The 17,516-nt window shown below is 44.8% G+C and overlaps 1 protein-coding gene across 6 annotated transcripts in view; it reads right to left on the reverse strand.

Annotated features, from left to right (window-relative positions):
* ADIPOR2 (adiponectin receptor 2) overlaps nt 1–17,516 on the reverse strand; it is a 55,154-nt gene that overhangs the window by 13,158 nt on the left and 24,480 nt on the right. For 3 of the 6 annotated variants that reach the window (XM_040972184.1, XM_040972187.1, XM_040972185.1), the window contains 2 exons: nt 7,241–7,484; nt 2,749–2,868 (listed from right to left, as the gene is read on the reverse strand). In XM_040972184.1, coding sequence (XP_040828118.1) covers nt 2,749–2,868; nt 7,241–7,402 — 282 coding nt within the window. In that variant the 5' untranslated portion in view covers nt 7,403–7,484. Of the gene's footprint in view, nt 1–2,748; nt 2,869–7,236; nt 8,706–14,077; nt 14,158–17,399; nt 17,485–17,516 lie in introns of those variants that run through there. The other 3 variants (XM_040972183.1, XM_040972186.1, XM_040972188.1) reach the window with 3 other exon arrangements.

Here is a 17,516-nt window from a genome sequence, read left to right on the forward strand (position 1 = left end):
AGGAAAACGGTGGGAGTGGAAAATGGTAGGAAAGAAGGGGGAGGAGGAAGCACAAACCCCCAAATCCACAAAGCTGCACCACGGAAAACAACTTTAAAAACTTCGTGGGAAATGCACACTATGAAAAAACGAAGCAGGAATTTCAAAATTGTTTTGTACTAGAATAGACTTATTTGTAATTCCACCTTTTCCTCAAACTTTCCGAAGGATTGTTCTCTGTCCACAGACCTTACTCATGTGTCATAAACGGAGGACAATGATCAACTCTGCTGTCACTTCAGCTGGTTTGGCAAGGAGGGTAACCATGAGTGACATAAAAAGTGACAGCACATGTAGAATGGGCTGGTTTATCAAAATTAAGTATGACAATTAAGAGAAGTGTGTGTGTGTGTGTGTGTGTGTACATTTCCACCATTCACGCATACAGAGACACATACATACATAAGGAAACAATATTTTGGGGTCAGCCCCATGGCATGGCAGGAAAAGCTGCCACCTGCAGTGCCAGACTAACATACGGATGGTACTTTCACTTCTGGCTGTTCCACCTCTGATCCAATCATTTATAACTTTACTATAAGGTCTAAAAAGTTGTAGTCATGGGCTGGTATGGTGGTGTGCCATCCCATTTGGGCACCAGTTCACATCCCAGCTGCTCCACGTTTGAGCAAGTACTGACCAATGGTCTGGCAAAGTAACAGAGGATGGCTCAAGTCCTTGAGCTCCTGCACATATGTGGGAGACCAGGAAAAAGTTCCTGGCTCCCAACCGTGGTCGGGTCCAGCTCTGGCCATGGTGGCCATTTGGAAAGTGAACCAGTGGAAGGAAAATCCTCTATCTATCTTTCCCTCTCTCTGTAATTTTTCAAAGTATATAAATTGTGTAATAATAATAATGACAACAATAACAACATTAAAGCATCCGAAAGCAGGGCCTGTCACTACAGCACAGCATTAACTTAAGCTGCCACCTACAATGCCAGCATTCCCTATGAGGTCCTGATTAAAGCCCCACTGTTCCACTTCTGATTCCACTTTCTGCTAACGCATCCATTGTCTGCCTCACTCCCCAAATGGCTGCCAATACCAGCTCCTGCTCAGAGCAAAGCCAGGAACTGTGAACTCCATCCTGGCCTCCCACGTGTGTGGCCGCCCAGTGAGCACTTGGGCCACACGCTGCTGCTTTCCCAGATGCATCAGCAGAGAGTCGAGTCAGAAATGAAGCAGCTGGGACTCGAGTCAGCAGCTTAGTCTGCAACACCATAACACCAGCTCTACACTACTTACAACCAGGGAGATGAAATCAAAACCCCAAATCAGGTATCACCTTACTCCAGTAAAACTGGCCATTATCAAAACCAAACATGAGGGGCTGGCACTGTAGTACTACAGGTAAGCCACCATCAATATCTTATACCACTCGAGCTCACCTTTGGTCCAACTTCCTGCTAATACATCTGGGAGGGTAGTGGAAAATGACCCCAAGTATGTGGGCCCCTGCTATACATGTGGGGGATGAGGATGCAGTTCCTGACCCCTGACTTGTGTGTAGATATGGATGCCACAGCTATTTTAAGCATGAACCAGCAGATGGAAGAGATATTCACTCCCTGGAACCCCTTCCCCTGCTTTTTAAAAAAAGGTTTATCTAGCCAGCTAGCTCAAAGAGCTACAGGAGTGGGAGAGGGATACGCAGAGTTCCATCTTCCAACTGCTGGTGCGTTCCCCAAATGGCCCCAATGGCCAGGTCTGGACCAGGCCTAAGCCAAAAGTGTCTGGGTCTTCCATGTGAGTACAAGAGCCCAGAGAACAGGGCCGTCCTCTCCTGCTCCCCAGGCTATCAGCAGTGAGCTGGCTCCAAAGTGGAACTGCCAGGATACAAACCACACCCATATGGGACGCAAGCTGTTCCGGGCAACAGCATCACTTACTGTCAGTCCCCTACTTTGTCTTACAAAAAGCGATGGAGAAGATATAGAGAAAAGGGAATCCTTGCATGCTGTTTGTGGGATTATACATTAAACAGTCCAGAGGTTCCTCAAAAACTGGAAACTAGAATCACCATACGATCTAGCAGTTCCACCAACTGGGAACATTCCAAAGGGAAATGAAATTCATCCGTCGAGCTGTCTGCATTCCACAAGAGCCAAGACATGGAAACAACCTAAGGGTCCTTGTACTGATGAAAGTCTAAAGAAAATGGGTGTGTCAACATGGAAATGTAACTCAGTCATAAAAGGATCAGATTTGTCATTTACAACACCTTGACTAAACCGCAGGTGACAACATCAAGTGAAGCACGGTAAGATAAAATATCACAAGATCTACTCACATGTTGACTTAAAAAAATAGAAATCTCATAAAAGCTAAAAATACAATCGTGCTTACCAAAAGCTGGGTGGCAAGTGGGGAGGGAAGGATGGACAAAGGTTGGTTCATAGATGCTGGGTTGTAGCTAGGTGGCAGGAGGTTTTGGGTTCTACCACACAATAAAGTGACTATAAAATCCTTCTCTCTCACTTTCTCTGTCTCCCTGTAACTCTGCCTTCTAAATAAAAATAAATAAATCTTTACTATTTATTTGTAAAACTTTACTAAAGCAATTCAGAAGACTTCCCCTGCCCTCAGTCTACCACAGATTTTTCCCACAGGAAACTGAATGCTAAAGTATCCACGCTGTTTAGCGATTTCTGATTGGTGGTAATGACTAAATACACAGCGTGGAAATGAGAGGATACCGTCATCTTACCTTACACACAAACTCTTCCATTCTCTCCATAGCATGATGGGCTTGCAGGAGAGGGGACATGCCCATAAACCCCTCATCTTCATGGGAAACTTCTTCACCGCACTCATGTTCCCCAGAGCTCTGCAGGGAAACCAGAAAAACAATGAAAGAATGAGAATCCAATGATACAATAAACACTTTTTTTTTTCCTTTCTGCAGATCATAATTAAACTTTTTTTTAATATTTATTTTTATCAGAAAATCAGATATACAGAGAGGAGGAGAGACAGAGAGGAAGAGCTTCCGTCTGCTGGTTCATTCTCCAAGAAGCTGCAACAGCTGGAGCTGTGCCGATCCGAAGCCAGGAGCCCAGAGCCTCTTTCATATCTCCCACACAGGTGCAGAGTTTCAAAGCTTTGGGTCGTCCTCGAGTGCTTTCCCAGGCCACAAGCAGGGAGCTGGATGGGAAGCAGGACTGCCGGGATATGAACCGGTGCCCATATGGGATCCTGGTGCATGCAAGGTGAGGACTTTAGTCACTAGGCTACCGCATTGGGGCCTATAATCAAACCCTCTTTCTGTCAAGTATAAGACCTGAGACAAGTACCCACCCCCTAATGAACAGAGTCAGCTTACTACCCAGCTATCACACATGAGCAGTTACCATTCTCTCCTGCTGACACACGTGGGGCAGGGAGCGAGGGACTGCCAACCATCCCGCCACCCTCCATGCCAATTCAACAGGCCCACAGACTCACTCCTCACCGTCTTGTTTCACTTGCCATGATGCGTGAGACCCCACCGAATCCTACCTGGAGATTACTGGACGCACTGCCTTCTTAGAATTTTCAATCTAGTCCTTCCCAACACCTCTTATCCCACAAAAGCAGCAAGCCCAGCCCAGGTGTGGGCAATCCCTCCCAAAGTTGCCAGCACTCACTCAGGCTTGCATGTGTACTATCTTTCCCCCTTTCCATAAATGCTGCTTTTCTGCTCACATTAGCTATGTTTCCAACTCTACTCTTAAATGCAAGAAGACAAGAACATGGCTAAAATTTAGCTAAGGGTCTCAGAGGCTCTTGCCCTCCACAGCACTCTGAGCAGCCCACCCCGTACAACACGCTGACAGACAAGAGGATTCTCTACTACAATAGCTTCCCTCTGTCTCAGCTGTAAATTCCTGGAGCAGCTTCACTTGTTTTTTGTTTGAAGAATTATCTTCATGGAACACATTGTATAAAGTTCAGAAAACAGACCACCTTTCTCACACACAAAAACAAATTATTTTCTCTGGGGCAAAAGAAAAGAAAAACTAATATTTACTAATCTTATAAAAATATTTTATAAAATACACAAAAAACCCAATGCTTTATAAAGCTCATCTGACTTAACTGACAACTATTTGTAAGTTATTCGATAATTCATTTAACATACAATCATGTTAGGCATAGAAATTAAGAAAGTTGTTCAAAGCTAAAGCTAATAAAGTAGAAACCTGAAAAACAAAACAAACAAAAAACCGCTGTCTTTCCAAATTATAAAAAAAAAACTAACTTGTGGAAAAGAAAGAGGTAACAATGTTAAAGAATTCAATCTTAAAGAATGAATCACTCAAAGACTGCTGCTTCCAGACCAAGTTCCACAAGTGTAGACGGCATGAGCCTGTGAGAGAGCAGCGGCATGCCGAGGAAGCTCTGAGAAGGTTGACCAGGCAGTAAGCTGCAGCTAGATCATTAGCACAGGTGTCTCACCTAGGAAAGCTCCAATTTTCTCATCCATACCTAAGAGCAAGAGTTTCAACGATCTATTTTTTCGAAACCTTTAGTTATGAGTCTTTAATTCAACATATGGCAACCGCAATTCCCCAGGTAAATAAGAATTTGCTGAACACTACTGCTGAGGCTGACACTATGGTGCAGTGGATGAGGCTGCCATGTGCAATATCAACATTCCAAATGTTACAGCCTGGCTGCTCCATATCAGGTGTGGCTCCTTGCTAGTGCTCCAGGGAAAACGTGCAAGATGGCCATTTGCTTGAACCCATCGCTTCAGAAGGCTTACTATGGCCATTTGGAGAGTGAACCAGCAGATAAGATTGTCTCTCTGCCTTTCAAATAAATAAATTACATCCTTAGAGAAAGAGAGAGAAACCATTAGCATAGCTTCACAGTGACCCTCCACCCTGGACCAGAAGGTAACGGTGGGAATGAACATGTAGAGATGGCAGGGAATCTACCATAACACTCTGATTTGGAACAGAACATTGGAAATCCTGAGATTTTACTATCCCAGTCTTTATTTTACAAGATACTGACTAGGGGCCATACATGCAGCATAGAAAGTATATTGACAACACAATCTTCTCATGTATTTTAAAATCTACCTAGAATCTGCCTCTTCACTGTTGCCACCAGTAAGACATACTCATGGGGCCAGTGGACTAAGCCTGTTGCCTGCAAACACTGGCATCCCACACTGAAGCTCTAGTTGGAGTCCTGCCTGCTCTGCTTCCAACCCAGCTCCCTGCTAATTCACCTGGGAAGGTAGGGAAAGGTGGCCCCAGTGTTTGTCCCGCCTCCCCTGTGGGAGACCCAGAGAGAACTCCGTACACTCTAGATTGAGCCTGGATCACACCTGGACAGTGAACCAGCATACATAACATCTCTAAGTCAGCTCTATCCTTCTGACTTTCAAATTAATAAACTAAAAAAAAAATGTTTAAGAAGCCTTTTTATACCTAAACTTACTTGGCCCTCACTGTCTAACCCATAGTTTTCCCGTTTAAAACCCTTCCCTTTCTACCCTAGCCGAGTGTTTTTAAGCCTTTTTCTCATTGCTGCCTGCTCCTACTCCAGGAACATTTGTAGGTTTCTTATCCCACCTCTCTGAAATTAAACAACACGGATATACTGCTCATGTACTGCGGCCCTTGGGAAAGCTACAAATTGCTACAGTGTTTAAGAGTTTTTCCACCATCCTCTCCAAGAACCAATTTTTACCAGAGAATGCATACACTATCCAACCCATAACGAGGCTTCCTATTTTACACCTCGGTGTGCTATTCATTTGACAACTCACATAAACATTTGATTATTCCTTTTGTGGCCTTGACTTCAACAGTTTTATTTAGTATTTGATAATCAGCACAGTGGTCACCTCTGGGAGTGAGGGTAACGTGGGAGCAGATGTCAAGGAAAAGAACATGAAAGAAGTTTCTGAGGAGAAACTAGGGGCTAAAATCCTCGCTTTGCACGTACCGGGATCCCATGTGGCCACAAATTCATATCCTGGCAGTCCCACTTCCCATCCAGCTCCCTACTTGTACCCTGGGAAAGCAGCTGAGGACGGCCCAATGCCTTGGGAGCCTGCACCCGTGTGGGAGACCTGGAGGAACTCTGGGATCCTGGCTTCGGATCGGCGTAGCACTGGCCATTGCAGTCACTTGGGGAATGAACCAGCAGAGGGAATCATCCTCTCTGTCTCTCCTCCTCTTTGTATATCTGACTTTGCAATAAAAATAAATTAAATCTTTAAAAACAAATGATTTTCTGAAACTGTTCACAAATATTTATAACTCTGTTTCCTAAGTATAACTGCCTGAATAACTTAAAAGCTGCTCTTTCTCTTGGAAGTGAAAGATTAAAAATTGTCTTTAGTTCTCAATATGCCACTACCCCAAGGTATATGCTAGAAATAAGAAGTTTCTGGAAAAGTATTTCCAGTATGCTGTTAGAATTATGTCCTGAAATATCGCTGACAACACTATAACTATTTAGCATGGCTTAATTAGAAAAGTCTTTAAGATTCTTTAAGATTCATTTATTTTTATTGCAAAGTCAGATAGAGAGGAGGAAAGACAGAGAGGAAGATCTTCCATCCAATGATTCACTCCCCAAGTGACTGCAATGGCTGGTGCTACGCCAATCCGAAGCCAGGAGGCAGGAACCTCTTCCAGGTCTCCCACGTGGGTACAGCGTCCCAAAGCTTTGGGCTGTCCTTTACTGCTTTCCGGGCCACAGGCAGGGAGCTGGATGGGAAGTGGAGCTGCCGGGATTAGAACCGGTGCCCATATGGGATCCCATATGGTACATTCAAGGTGAGGACTTTAGCCATCAGGCCACCAGGCAGGGCCCTAATTAGAAAGTTTGTATGTTAACTACAAATACCCACTTTTTCTCTACCAAAAAAAAACAAAGTAAATAAAAAATGATTTTAACTGTTGACAGAAAGGCATTAACTATTAAATCAAATACTACCTGAACTAATACAGGCGTCAGAATATCCTGGAAAAAATAGAAATCAGCATCCCATCTTTTTTCATTTTAATTTTGAGTTTTTCCAGATTCAATGTGGTTCTTAGATACCAATTCTGAGAACGTAAGGGGACCCGCCTTCCTCTCTCCCTCTCTTCCTCCTCTTTAGCACTGACCCTATTCATTCTTAAAATAGCCTCCCTTCCTGCCACATTTCCATCAATTTTCACTTCCTTTACCATTCTTCCACTTTAACTTACTTTTTTGTGATGGGAAGGCCCAATTAATGCTTCTGACACGGGTTCCAGTTCTCGTTGGTTTTCAGCTCCCCTTGGACCATCAAGCCGGGGCCCTTTTCTGAGCCTGATATCTGGCTCTGGAGTCCGGCTGCACCCCGACCGGTTTTCTGCTGGCTCGGTCATGGGATTCCCACGCCTTTCTAACAAAGAGGTCCTTTTGTCCCTTCTTCTTGGAGCAATGGATTTTCAGGATAGTGAGTTGAACCTAAGGAAAGTTTTTAATATATTTTAGCACACTGTAATGAGTACTAAGGAAGAGTTCAGTTATAGTAATGTGCGAACAACAGGAAATTCAGCAACAAATAATACTGTTGAAAAATTCTGTATTTCTTGAAAGAAAACGCTGAAACCTGTTTCTACATGAAAAAAAGGAGGACACAAATTAACATACAAAAATTTCCATGTAAATGTTTACAAAAATGTAAGTATGCATGTACACTGAATAGTTACCAGGAAAAAATTCAAAATTAAAACTGAAACTGTGCCCTTGGCATAGACGCACAAAGGAGAAAGCAGGTCTAGGTCTTTGCTTTGTTTTGCATTTTTCTAACAACATTCCCCTTTATCTTTTCAATTAAAAACACATCTAGTTGGAGAAAGACTACATATGCAGGCTTACAAATTAGAATAACAGTTCACAAATTCAATCTTGTATAAACATCAATGAACCTATTGCCTTTTTTTTTAAAATTTCACAGGTGAAGAACCAAATTAACCACACATTTCTGCACAGAATATGATAAGGTTTTTGAATTCATACAACATTTCCCATTGGTAGCGTTCTAAAATCAAACTGCTTAATGTCTGACAGTTCAACATTTTTTATACCAATCTCCAACAAAAGACCATTTTGGGATGCAGTAACTTCACAGCCAGAGCACACTTCCTTTCCATCCACCTGAGTTCTCTGAAAGTGCAATGCACATAAATGTTTAATGAATATCTGAAAGTTATTTCACTGTGCTTGCGTGCTAAAAACACTTGGAGAAATCATCAATATCTCTCTCAATTGTACTGCGGTTAAGTTTTCTAGGAATCCAATCCTTTGAAGTCCTGGAACTTAACCTCCTAACAAAAGCACACCAACTTAAAAGTATTTACACATCTAAATATGGTGATTTTCATAGTCAATCCGAAAAGAAATATGAAAGCACCAAGTAACAAGGATCTGTACTAGGTTCTTAAGATTCATGAGACTCAAAGTTGTCACTGGAAGCAAGGAGCAGAACCAAGCAGAGGGCCTCATCGCATAGGATTCATATCTATAGACACACAGAAGAATTAACCAAAGAACCCACAAACACAAATCTTTGAGGAGCACCGATCCTTGGCATTTATAAATCTCTGAAAGGCCTGAGCAACATATTATATTATTGAGATTAGCAACTATTATATCTCCTGTCCATTAGTTCACTCCCCAAAAGGGCTGGCCCAGAGGGAAGCAACAGGCAGGAGCTGCACGTCCAGGTCTCCCACGTGGGTACAGGGCCCAGCGTGGGCCATCCTCCACTGTCTCCCACGTGGGTACAGGGCCCGGCGTGGGCCATCCTCCACTGTCTCCCATGTGGGTACAGGGCCCAGTGTAAGCCATCCTCCACTGTCTCCCACGTGGGTACAGGGCCCAGCGTAAGCCATCCTCCACTGTCTCCCACATGGGTACAGGGCCCGGCGTGGGCCATCCTCCACTGTCTCCCACGTGGGTACAGGGCCCAGCGTAAGCCATCCTCCACTGTCTCCCGCGTGGGTACAGGGCCCAGTGTGGACCATCCTCCACTGTCTCCCCAGCCAAGAGCAGGGTGCTGGGTCAGAGGTACAGAAGCCAGAACTGCAGGTGGCAGCTTAACTCCCAGAGACTGCAACAGGCCCCCTTTACCACTTCTTAAAAGGTAGCAAATGAACTGCTTTAGCTTTAAGCTCGGAATGACCTGATTTCTCTCTCATTTTTACAGGACAAACATAAAATTTTAGGTTAGTATTCCATTTTCTCTCGATGGAAATCTTCAGGAAAAGGTGAAAGATTTATGCATCCTGAGGTAGTATTCTATTTCCTTTCCAGCACTTTTTATCAACCAACTGCCTTTGGCCTTTCAAAGTTTCTGATGAATACCCTTCCATTCTTACAAAACTGTCTCTGGTTTTCAACAGTTTATTAGTCCTAGCACAGGTTTCTGAGTCTATATTATTTAAGAGTTCACTGAACTGCTCTTGCCAAATTCAGGGGTCTTCTGTGTGGCCATTTATTGAAGTCATCTCTGCTCCCTTCTCTTCTCCTGAACCATGCTTGGTTAGTCCCTCAGGCTTTGCTCATTTCATTTTTTGCTCAGATTCATTAAATCTATTACTGGCCTCTCCAATGAAACTTTTAAGTATTATAGTGTTCAACCCCAGAATTTGGTCCCCTCTCTATAACTTTTTTTTCCTGGTAAATATTTACTTTGTTCATGCATCATTTTTATAAAAGCCTGTACTTATTTGAAAGGACAAGCTACAGAAAAACAGGAGGGGGTGCAGAAGCGATATAGAAAGGTGGGTGGGGAGAAGAGATATAGAATTAGTTCTTCTATCTGCTGGTTCAGTCCCAAATGGCCAAATGGCCTAAGGAATAACAGGGCTGCATCAAGAGCCAGGAACTTCATCCACGGCTCCCACATGGCCGCAGGGCCCCAGCACTTGGGCCACCTGCTGCTGCTTTCCCACGCACAACAGCAGTGAGCTGGATCAGAAACCAAACAGCAAACAGTCGGATTTGGGATGCGTGAGTCAGTTCCTTTCTGATCGAGAAGGCTCAACTTTTTTTTAAAAAAAGATTTTATTTATTTTTACCAGAAAGTCAGATATAGAGAGAGGAGGACAGACAGAAAGATCTTCCGTCCACTGACTCACTCCCCAAACAGCCATAACGGCCAGAACTGAGCCAATCCGAAGCCAGGAGCCAGGAGCTTCTTCCCAGGTCTCCAACACTTTGGGCTGTCCTCTACTGCCTCCCCAGGCCACAAGCAGGGAGCAGAATGGGAAGTGGAACAGCAAGGATACGAACCAGCACCCATGTCAGATCCCAGGCATGCAAGGCAAGGACTTTAGCCACCAGGCTAACCACACTGGGCCCTCAATTTTTCAAAAAGTCTCAACCTATCCCCTTCCTTTTCACTATTACTATTCTATGTACTATATTCACTTTTTGCCAAAGGTCTGGGTCTATTTTAAAAATATTTTCACTTGGAATAAATAATGCTAACTCTAAAAAAAAAATCGCTTCGTGGCAAGCACAGTCATCCTATCAAATCTGACAATTATATTTTATAGTACTCAAGATTTTTCGACGTCTAACAAGTTATTGTCCCAAAAAGCAAACTATGGATGTCCTGCAGGTATCTCAGTATTTTAAGCCTGTTGGTTGGGCACTAGATTAAGCACAGCACTATCGCTTCTCGGCCTTTTTGGCCAAGATCAAGTGCAAATCATAGCACTGTTTATTTGCCTGTTTTCCATTTACTGATGGAAGGCTTCCTACTTTTCCAAGTAGTATTCTATTCTGCAACTTGCTGCTGCAGAGACCGACAAGATGTTGGCAATACACAGCACTTCTGCTGAAGACACTCCTCCCTCTTCCCAAATTCCCATTCACCAACTTGGCAAATCCTGCGGATTCCTCCAACACCTTCCTCTCTCCACGTCCACTCCCTTGCCGGGCCACCTTGGGGCCAGTCACGCCCCCTGCGGCCCTCGACTGCTCCATCCCCTAGCCAGGCACCCCGTCCTCCGTCTCCTATTGCAGCTTCTGTTACTCACCCCATGAGCCAATCGCCCCTGCACAGAAACGCTACGTCACTCCCTTGCTAAAATCCCCCCACTTTACTCCTTGTGTAAAGCAAAACCAAATGTTTACCAAATCTCCACAAGGCTTTTCAAGTTTTGTCCCTGCCAAGCACTCCAAACTCAAGTTGGGAAACACCTTAACCTCACTATCCGTTTGATCCTCTTCATGCCCATCTGACCAGCAGAACAGAGAGCAGGGCCCCTAGCTACCCACTCTGCAGCTCTCAGGTGGAAAGTCCCCTTTCACTGTTTCCTTCACAGGCTTGATCGTTCTCAAGTTCTTTTCCCTGTTATCCTGTCTTTCCACAACTATCACCCCTGAAGTGCCAAAATGTGTCCATCCTATTTACCCACAATAGTGTCTACCACACCACACACCCTCCGTTTGCTAAAAAAATAGACTGAATGGGGAGAAGACATTCAGCCTTGGCAGTGACAGTCCTCACATTCCCTGTCAAGAGTACCTGGAGCCTGGCGCCGTGGCCTAGCGGCTGAAGTCCTAGCCTTGAATGCACCAGGAACCCATATGGGCGCTGGTTCTAATCCCGGCAGCTCCATTTCACATCCAGCTCCCTGCCTGTGGCCTGGGAAGGCAGTCTAGGACGGCCCAAAGCTTTGGGACTCTGCACCCACATCGAGACCAGGAGGAGCTCCTGGCTCCTGGCTTCGGATTGGCTCAGCTCCGGCTGTTGCGGCTGCTTGGGGAGTGAACCATCTATTGGAAGATCTTCCTCTCTGTCTTTCCTCCTCTCTGTATATCTGCCTTTTCAATAAAAATAAATCTTAAAAAAAAAAAAAAGACCAGGTGGTAAATACTTTAGGTTTTGCAGGCAATAGAAGATCTTCTCTACAAAATACCTATTACAGCCTAAAAGTGTCCATGAACAATATGCAAATGTATGAAGATGGTTGTTTTTTTATGAAACTTTATGTATTAACACACAACTTGCCATTCATAATTTCCATTCATATATTAGTTACTTTTATACAAAAAAAAAAAAAAACCAGTACTAGCTCATAAATCACACAAATTCAGACAGAACAGTAGATGGAGTGCCTCACTGAGAGCTAGCTATAGGTTGCCAACCCTGTCCTAAGGCAAGAGCTTTGACACCTCCTTTTTACAGAAGAGGAAACCAGAAACCAGAAATGAACGCAGGATCCCAATGCCTAGACTAGAAATATATGCATCCAGCTATACAAATAGCTGAACAAAAACGTACCACACTTGGCTTTATTCTGAAATGAAGAACTTTGTCTATAAGTCTAAAACAATGAGCATTTAAAATAAATCCTACTTTATTGAGGAAGTAAGTTTAAAAATCATCTAGACTGAAAGATCAAACGTCACGTCACATTATGACCTCAGGAGTGGCTGGAAACAGCAGGAAGCTGACGCTGAGAAGCAGGACCGTCAGGATTCTGGTTTACCTCGGAACAAGCCCCCCAGCGGGGACCCTAGGAAGACCTCCTTGGGTGCCGGTGTGGGCAGGCTGCTGTGAGCAGCCCTCTGCTCTCTCCCCGAAATACAGGAAGAACAGAAAGGCAGACTGGCAGCAGTTGTGTCATCCTTTACCCTGTCCCCTGACCCTTCCCACCCTAATCAGTGGTTCACAGGGACATCCACTCAACTACCTCAACATCATCAAAAATAAATCTATTGGAAAAAATCTAAATGAAATCTATATTAAAAAAAAAAAAGATTCTGGCTTAAGGATTTTTCCTTAAAGGTTTATTTATTTATTCAGAAGGTAGAGTTACAGAGAGACTCTCATGAAAAGACAAAGATCTTCCATCTCCTGTTCATTGCCAACTGGCCAAATGCCTGGGGCTGGGGCCTCTGAGCAGCCCAGAGCCAGAGCTTCTGGCAAGTTGCCCACATGGACACAGGCCACCTTCCACTGCTTTCCCAGGCATGTCAGCAAGGATCTGGATTGGAAGTAGAGCAGTTGAACTCAACCACTGCCCATATGAGGTGCGGATGCTGCAGGCGGCACTTGGTCTACTACACCACAGTACTGGTCCCTGATCCCATAGCAAAATGGCTAGTAACACATAATATCTCTATTGCTGTAACTATGTCAGGTATCCTATCTACATAGCAACAACCATGGGTGGCAGGGCCCCAAATAGTCAGATCATCTCCCACTGTCTCCCCAGGTCATCAGGACAGTATGTGGACCAGAGAGAACCCGGACCAGTGCTCACATAGGTGGCCAGCACTGCAGGCAGTAGCTTACCCTGCACATCACAAAGCTGGCCCGTAAATTTTCATAATGTTTAAAACACTTAATTTACTTGAAACATCCCACCTGCACTTAAAGATCCTTCTCAGAGTCTTGAAAATGGGGTAAAAATTTCTTAGTGTGCCACACATGGCACTCAACCTCAATCTCTTCACCAAGTGGTCATGTTTTCAGACACACTGAATTCCAGCGTTGTCAAGGCACCAGCTCCCTCCTGCCTCTAGATGCCCACCACAATGTACTCACTTCTGCTCTCGTTTGGCTAACTTTCTCCTTTTTCAAACACAGGCCAGCAACGCTGACCTCCTCCAGGAAGCCCCCAAAGCGGGGTGACCCACCACTGTATGTTATGGTTTCCTGTGCACCCACTACCTACTGTTTCTGACACGACAAGCAAAGATACAACGGCAGAGAGTCTGTTAAACACAGAGGTGAACTTTCCACTGTTACTAATTAACACAACTATCAATTTTAATTTTTTTTTTTTTTTTTACAAAAATGCTTCCCCAAAAGTAACATGAACCGTTCTAAAAACTCGGTCCAAGATCACCACAGAGAAAAATATCCAAAACAGATTCTTCACACAATGCAAAAGAAAATCTGTCTGAAACACAATCACTCCATCAATAAACATGCGTGAAGTTGCCAGACAGCTCCAGTTGGCAGAATCCATCCGCCACCAAAACGAGGAGGATGAAGAGGGAGACAGCACAAACCAGAGAACTCATTTAATTACCTATGCAGTATTGTATGCTCTTGGGCACAGACTCTGATCTTCAACAGAAAAAGTAAAGGGGAAATGGGGACCCAAATACCCTGGGGATGGAAAGAAATATGGCTTTAGTTTTCTTTAACACAAGAAAGGACACAGAGCTTTACCGGCTCAATATAAGGGGTTAAATCATATTAAAACACACAGAACACTAAAACTTTAAGGTAGGAGGGAATAACACCACAACCAAATAATAATGTTCCATTTAGTCTCTTTCCTGCTTTAAAATGCAAAATAGAACAGCAGGAGCTCTGAAAAGCCTGTGAATCCAGCATGTGCAAATATTTTAAGTAACTGATTAAATCTTAAATTCTTTTCCTTTTTTTGTTTTTAAGATTGATTTATTTTTCTTGGAAAGGCAGATTTACAGAGAAAGGGAGAAATAAAGATCTTTTTTCCGTTGGTTCACTCCCCAAGTGGCTGTAACACCTGGAGCTGAGCCAATCCAAAGCCAGGAGCTTCTTCCAGGTCTCCCACATGGGTGCAAGGTCCCAAGGCCTTGAGCCGTCCTCGACTGCTTTCCCAGGCCACAATCAGGGAACTGGATGGGAAGTGGAACAGCTGGAACACAAGCCAGCATCAACATGAGATCCACGCAGGTGCAAGGTGAGGACTTTAGCCACCAGGTTACCAGGCTAAGCCCCAAACCTTAAATTCTAAGTATCAACATGGAGGAGGCAAGAGTAACGCTGTTAATAGCCAGCATACATCTCTCCATAGCCATTTGGCTAAAATCAAGCACAACAGCCAGTATGCTGTTGTTACCAACTTCAGAGGGAAAAGATCAAAATTTGAAACCTAATTCAGCAGAAAATCTACCAATCAGACCCCAGTGCAACAGCCTAGTGGCTAAATCCTCACCTTGCAAGCACTGGGATCCCATATGGGCATCGGTTCACATCCTGGCTGCTGCACTTCCCTTGCAGTTTCCTGCTTGTGGCCTGGGAAAGTAGTAGAAGATGGCTTAAAGCCTTGGGACCCTGCACCCTACATGGAAGATGCAGAAGCTTCTAGCTCCTGGCTTCAAACTGGCTCAGCTCCATACATTAGGGCATCTTGGGGGGTGAACAAGCAGAAAGATCTTTCTATCTCTCCTCTCTGTACACCTGCCTTTCAAATAAAAATAAATAAATCTTTAAAAAATTACCAATTAATAGCAAGTACAAAGGTTGGGTTAGGCTGCAGGACCCACCCACCTAGCTGGAACTAGGGAGCAGACCAGGTTGGGCCATGCTACAGCATCTGCCACTAATGCCAAGGTGAGTCGGATCATGCCAGATGGGTCACAGCATCCACCAGCACACACAACACCTGGTTCAGGGTGGGGGGTGGGTGGAACAGTGAGCCCAACAGGGGAGCAGTGAGGACTCCCCTTTTGGGTCTGTTCCCGCTGGTGAGCATGAGATCTGGCACTGCGGGCTGACCAGGATAGACAGGGCTACCACACCCATTGGCCTGCATGTGAGCTGGGTTAGTGGGAGAGCCACACTGGGCTAACAGACTGTATCCACTGCTGTAGGCATGAGCCACAGCAGGGGGCTGGTCAGGCTTTCCCACAGCATTAGCTGGCAAGTGCTGGGAATAGGGGCAAGTCCTTTCAAGCTAAACTTCAGAACCATCTGGAGAGTGTAAGATCCAGGACTGAGTGGGCCCACAAGGGAAACTGTGGTACCCCTCTGATGGGCTGCAGCTCCCACCAGCGAGCATGAGAACCAGGGGGGTGGACCTGGCTGGAGAGGCGGTAGCACCTGCCAGTGTAAGTGGGGTCGGTTGGGCTGAGCTAGGCTACAGCACCCATTGGTAAGTACAAAAGCTGAACAGGATGCGGGACACACCAGACAGTTCGCTGCATACACTGTCACCACGCACACGAACCAGGGCTGGGGGCTGGCCTGGTGGGAGTTCGTGGGAGTCTCCCCAGTTGGGCTACAGTACCCTCAGGTATACATGAGGGCTGACTGTGTGGTGGGCAAGGATGGGCTGGCCTACACCATCCACTGGTTCACGTAAGAGACGGGTCTGGGACAGAAATGATCTAGCAACTGCAAACACCAATGTGTGTGTAGGCTCTGTGGGTGACAGACTGAGCCTGACCCTGTATTGGCTGGCATACACAAGTCAGGACTGGGGTCACATTAGATAAGTTACTTTGGGGAACCCCCAAATGCATCCTGGACTCAGGACTCCAACTATGGGGAAAATCACTGGATCTGTGGTTTGACCATGCAATGCATGCGTCAGAACTGGGTCTCCTCAGTTGCTGAAGCCACTGCAGTAGACGGCATGCCCAGATGCACACAGTATACGGCAGCTTACTGGTGACTGCAGAGGGCATCTAATATCATAGCAAAGCATGGAGGGCAGCACATACTGGACAACTCTCCCAGCAAGCACTGAAAGCAAGCATCTGGAGACTCTAAGGTAGGTATGTCAGCCAAAGGACCTTGGAAGAATTTCCTCATCCTTGGAGCAACAAAATCAACAGCATTTTAGAACGATAGAAACCACTTGGGCAGTCCCCTCGGAGCATGCTCCACTTTGGATGGTTGTCCCTCATCCCTGAGTACCGGTGCGGTGAGGATGCGGTGAGGATGCGGTGAGGATGCTGGGCGCAGCTGCTCTCCTTCTCTATCCCGCCAGACACCAGGAGAAAAAGAGAACTGGAAACGACGATGCCATCCACTTCCCCGTGCCTGAACTCCCCACCCTAACCAGTGGTCCATACTGGTCTGCATCCTTTCCTCAAATATGTAAACATCATCAAAAATAAACTTTTTGAAAATGCAAAAAAATTAACTTATCTAGGCTGTAAAGTAAAAGAGTGTCAAATATTTTTGAAAGTCAAGTGCCCACTATCTCATTTATTTATCATGCAAATCTTGAGGATCCAACACCTTGCCTCTGTAACTGAGCCCCCACTTAACAGGTTGCTCAGTCTCAAAGTTGATACATCAAGGAAAAGACTCCAAAACCAGGCCCATAGGCTTTATATATTCACCCATGACTGACTGCCTGACTAGAAATAGAAACGAACTATTGTCTGTACATAAGTCTAAATTTTCCTCAGAAAAAAATAAGGTCATGGTTTAACTAGAAATGTATTTTCCAAACTTACAAATTTCTGTGTTTAAAAAACAGCCTTTATGCAGGGCACTGTGGCACAGGGTGGGTTTAAGTTGCCACTTTCCTAGTGTGCAAAAGAAGTACAAGGAAATATTCACAACACCCAAAGGTAGAAGCAACCCAAATATACATCAACAGATGAATGGACAAGCAGAACACTTACTATGAAATGGAATAAAAGTTGACATACAGATGCACTGGAATACTGTGAAGCCATAAACATTCTCAGATATGCTAAAAAACAGACACTAAAAGACAAAAACCGGTGAGACTCCATTTA

The sequence above is a fragment of the Ochotona curzoniae genome, unplaced genomic scaffold (assembly GCF_017591425.1).
Source record: "Ochotona curzoniae isolate NIBS_2020 unplaced genomic scaffold, NIBS_Ocur_1.0 contig_2235, whole genome shotgun sequence".
NCBI lineage: Eukaryota > Metazoa > Chordata > Mammalia > Lagomorpha > Ochotonidae > Ochotona > Ochotona curzoniae.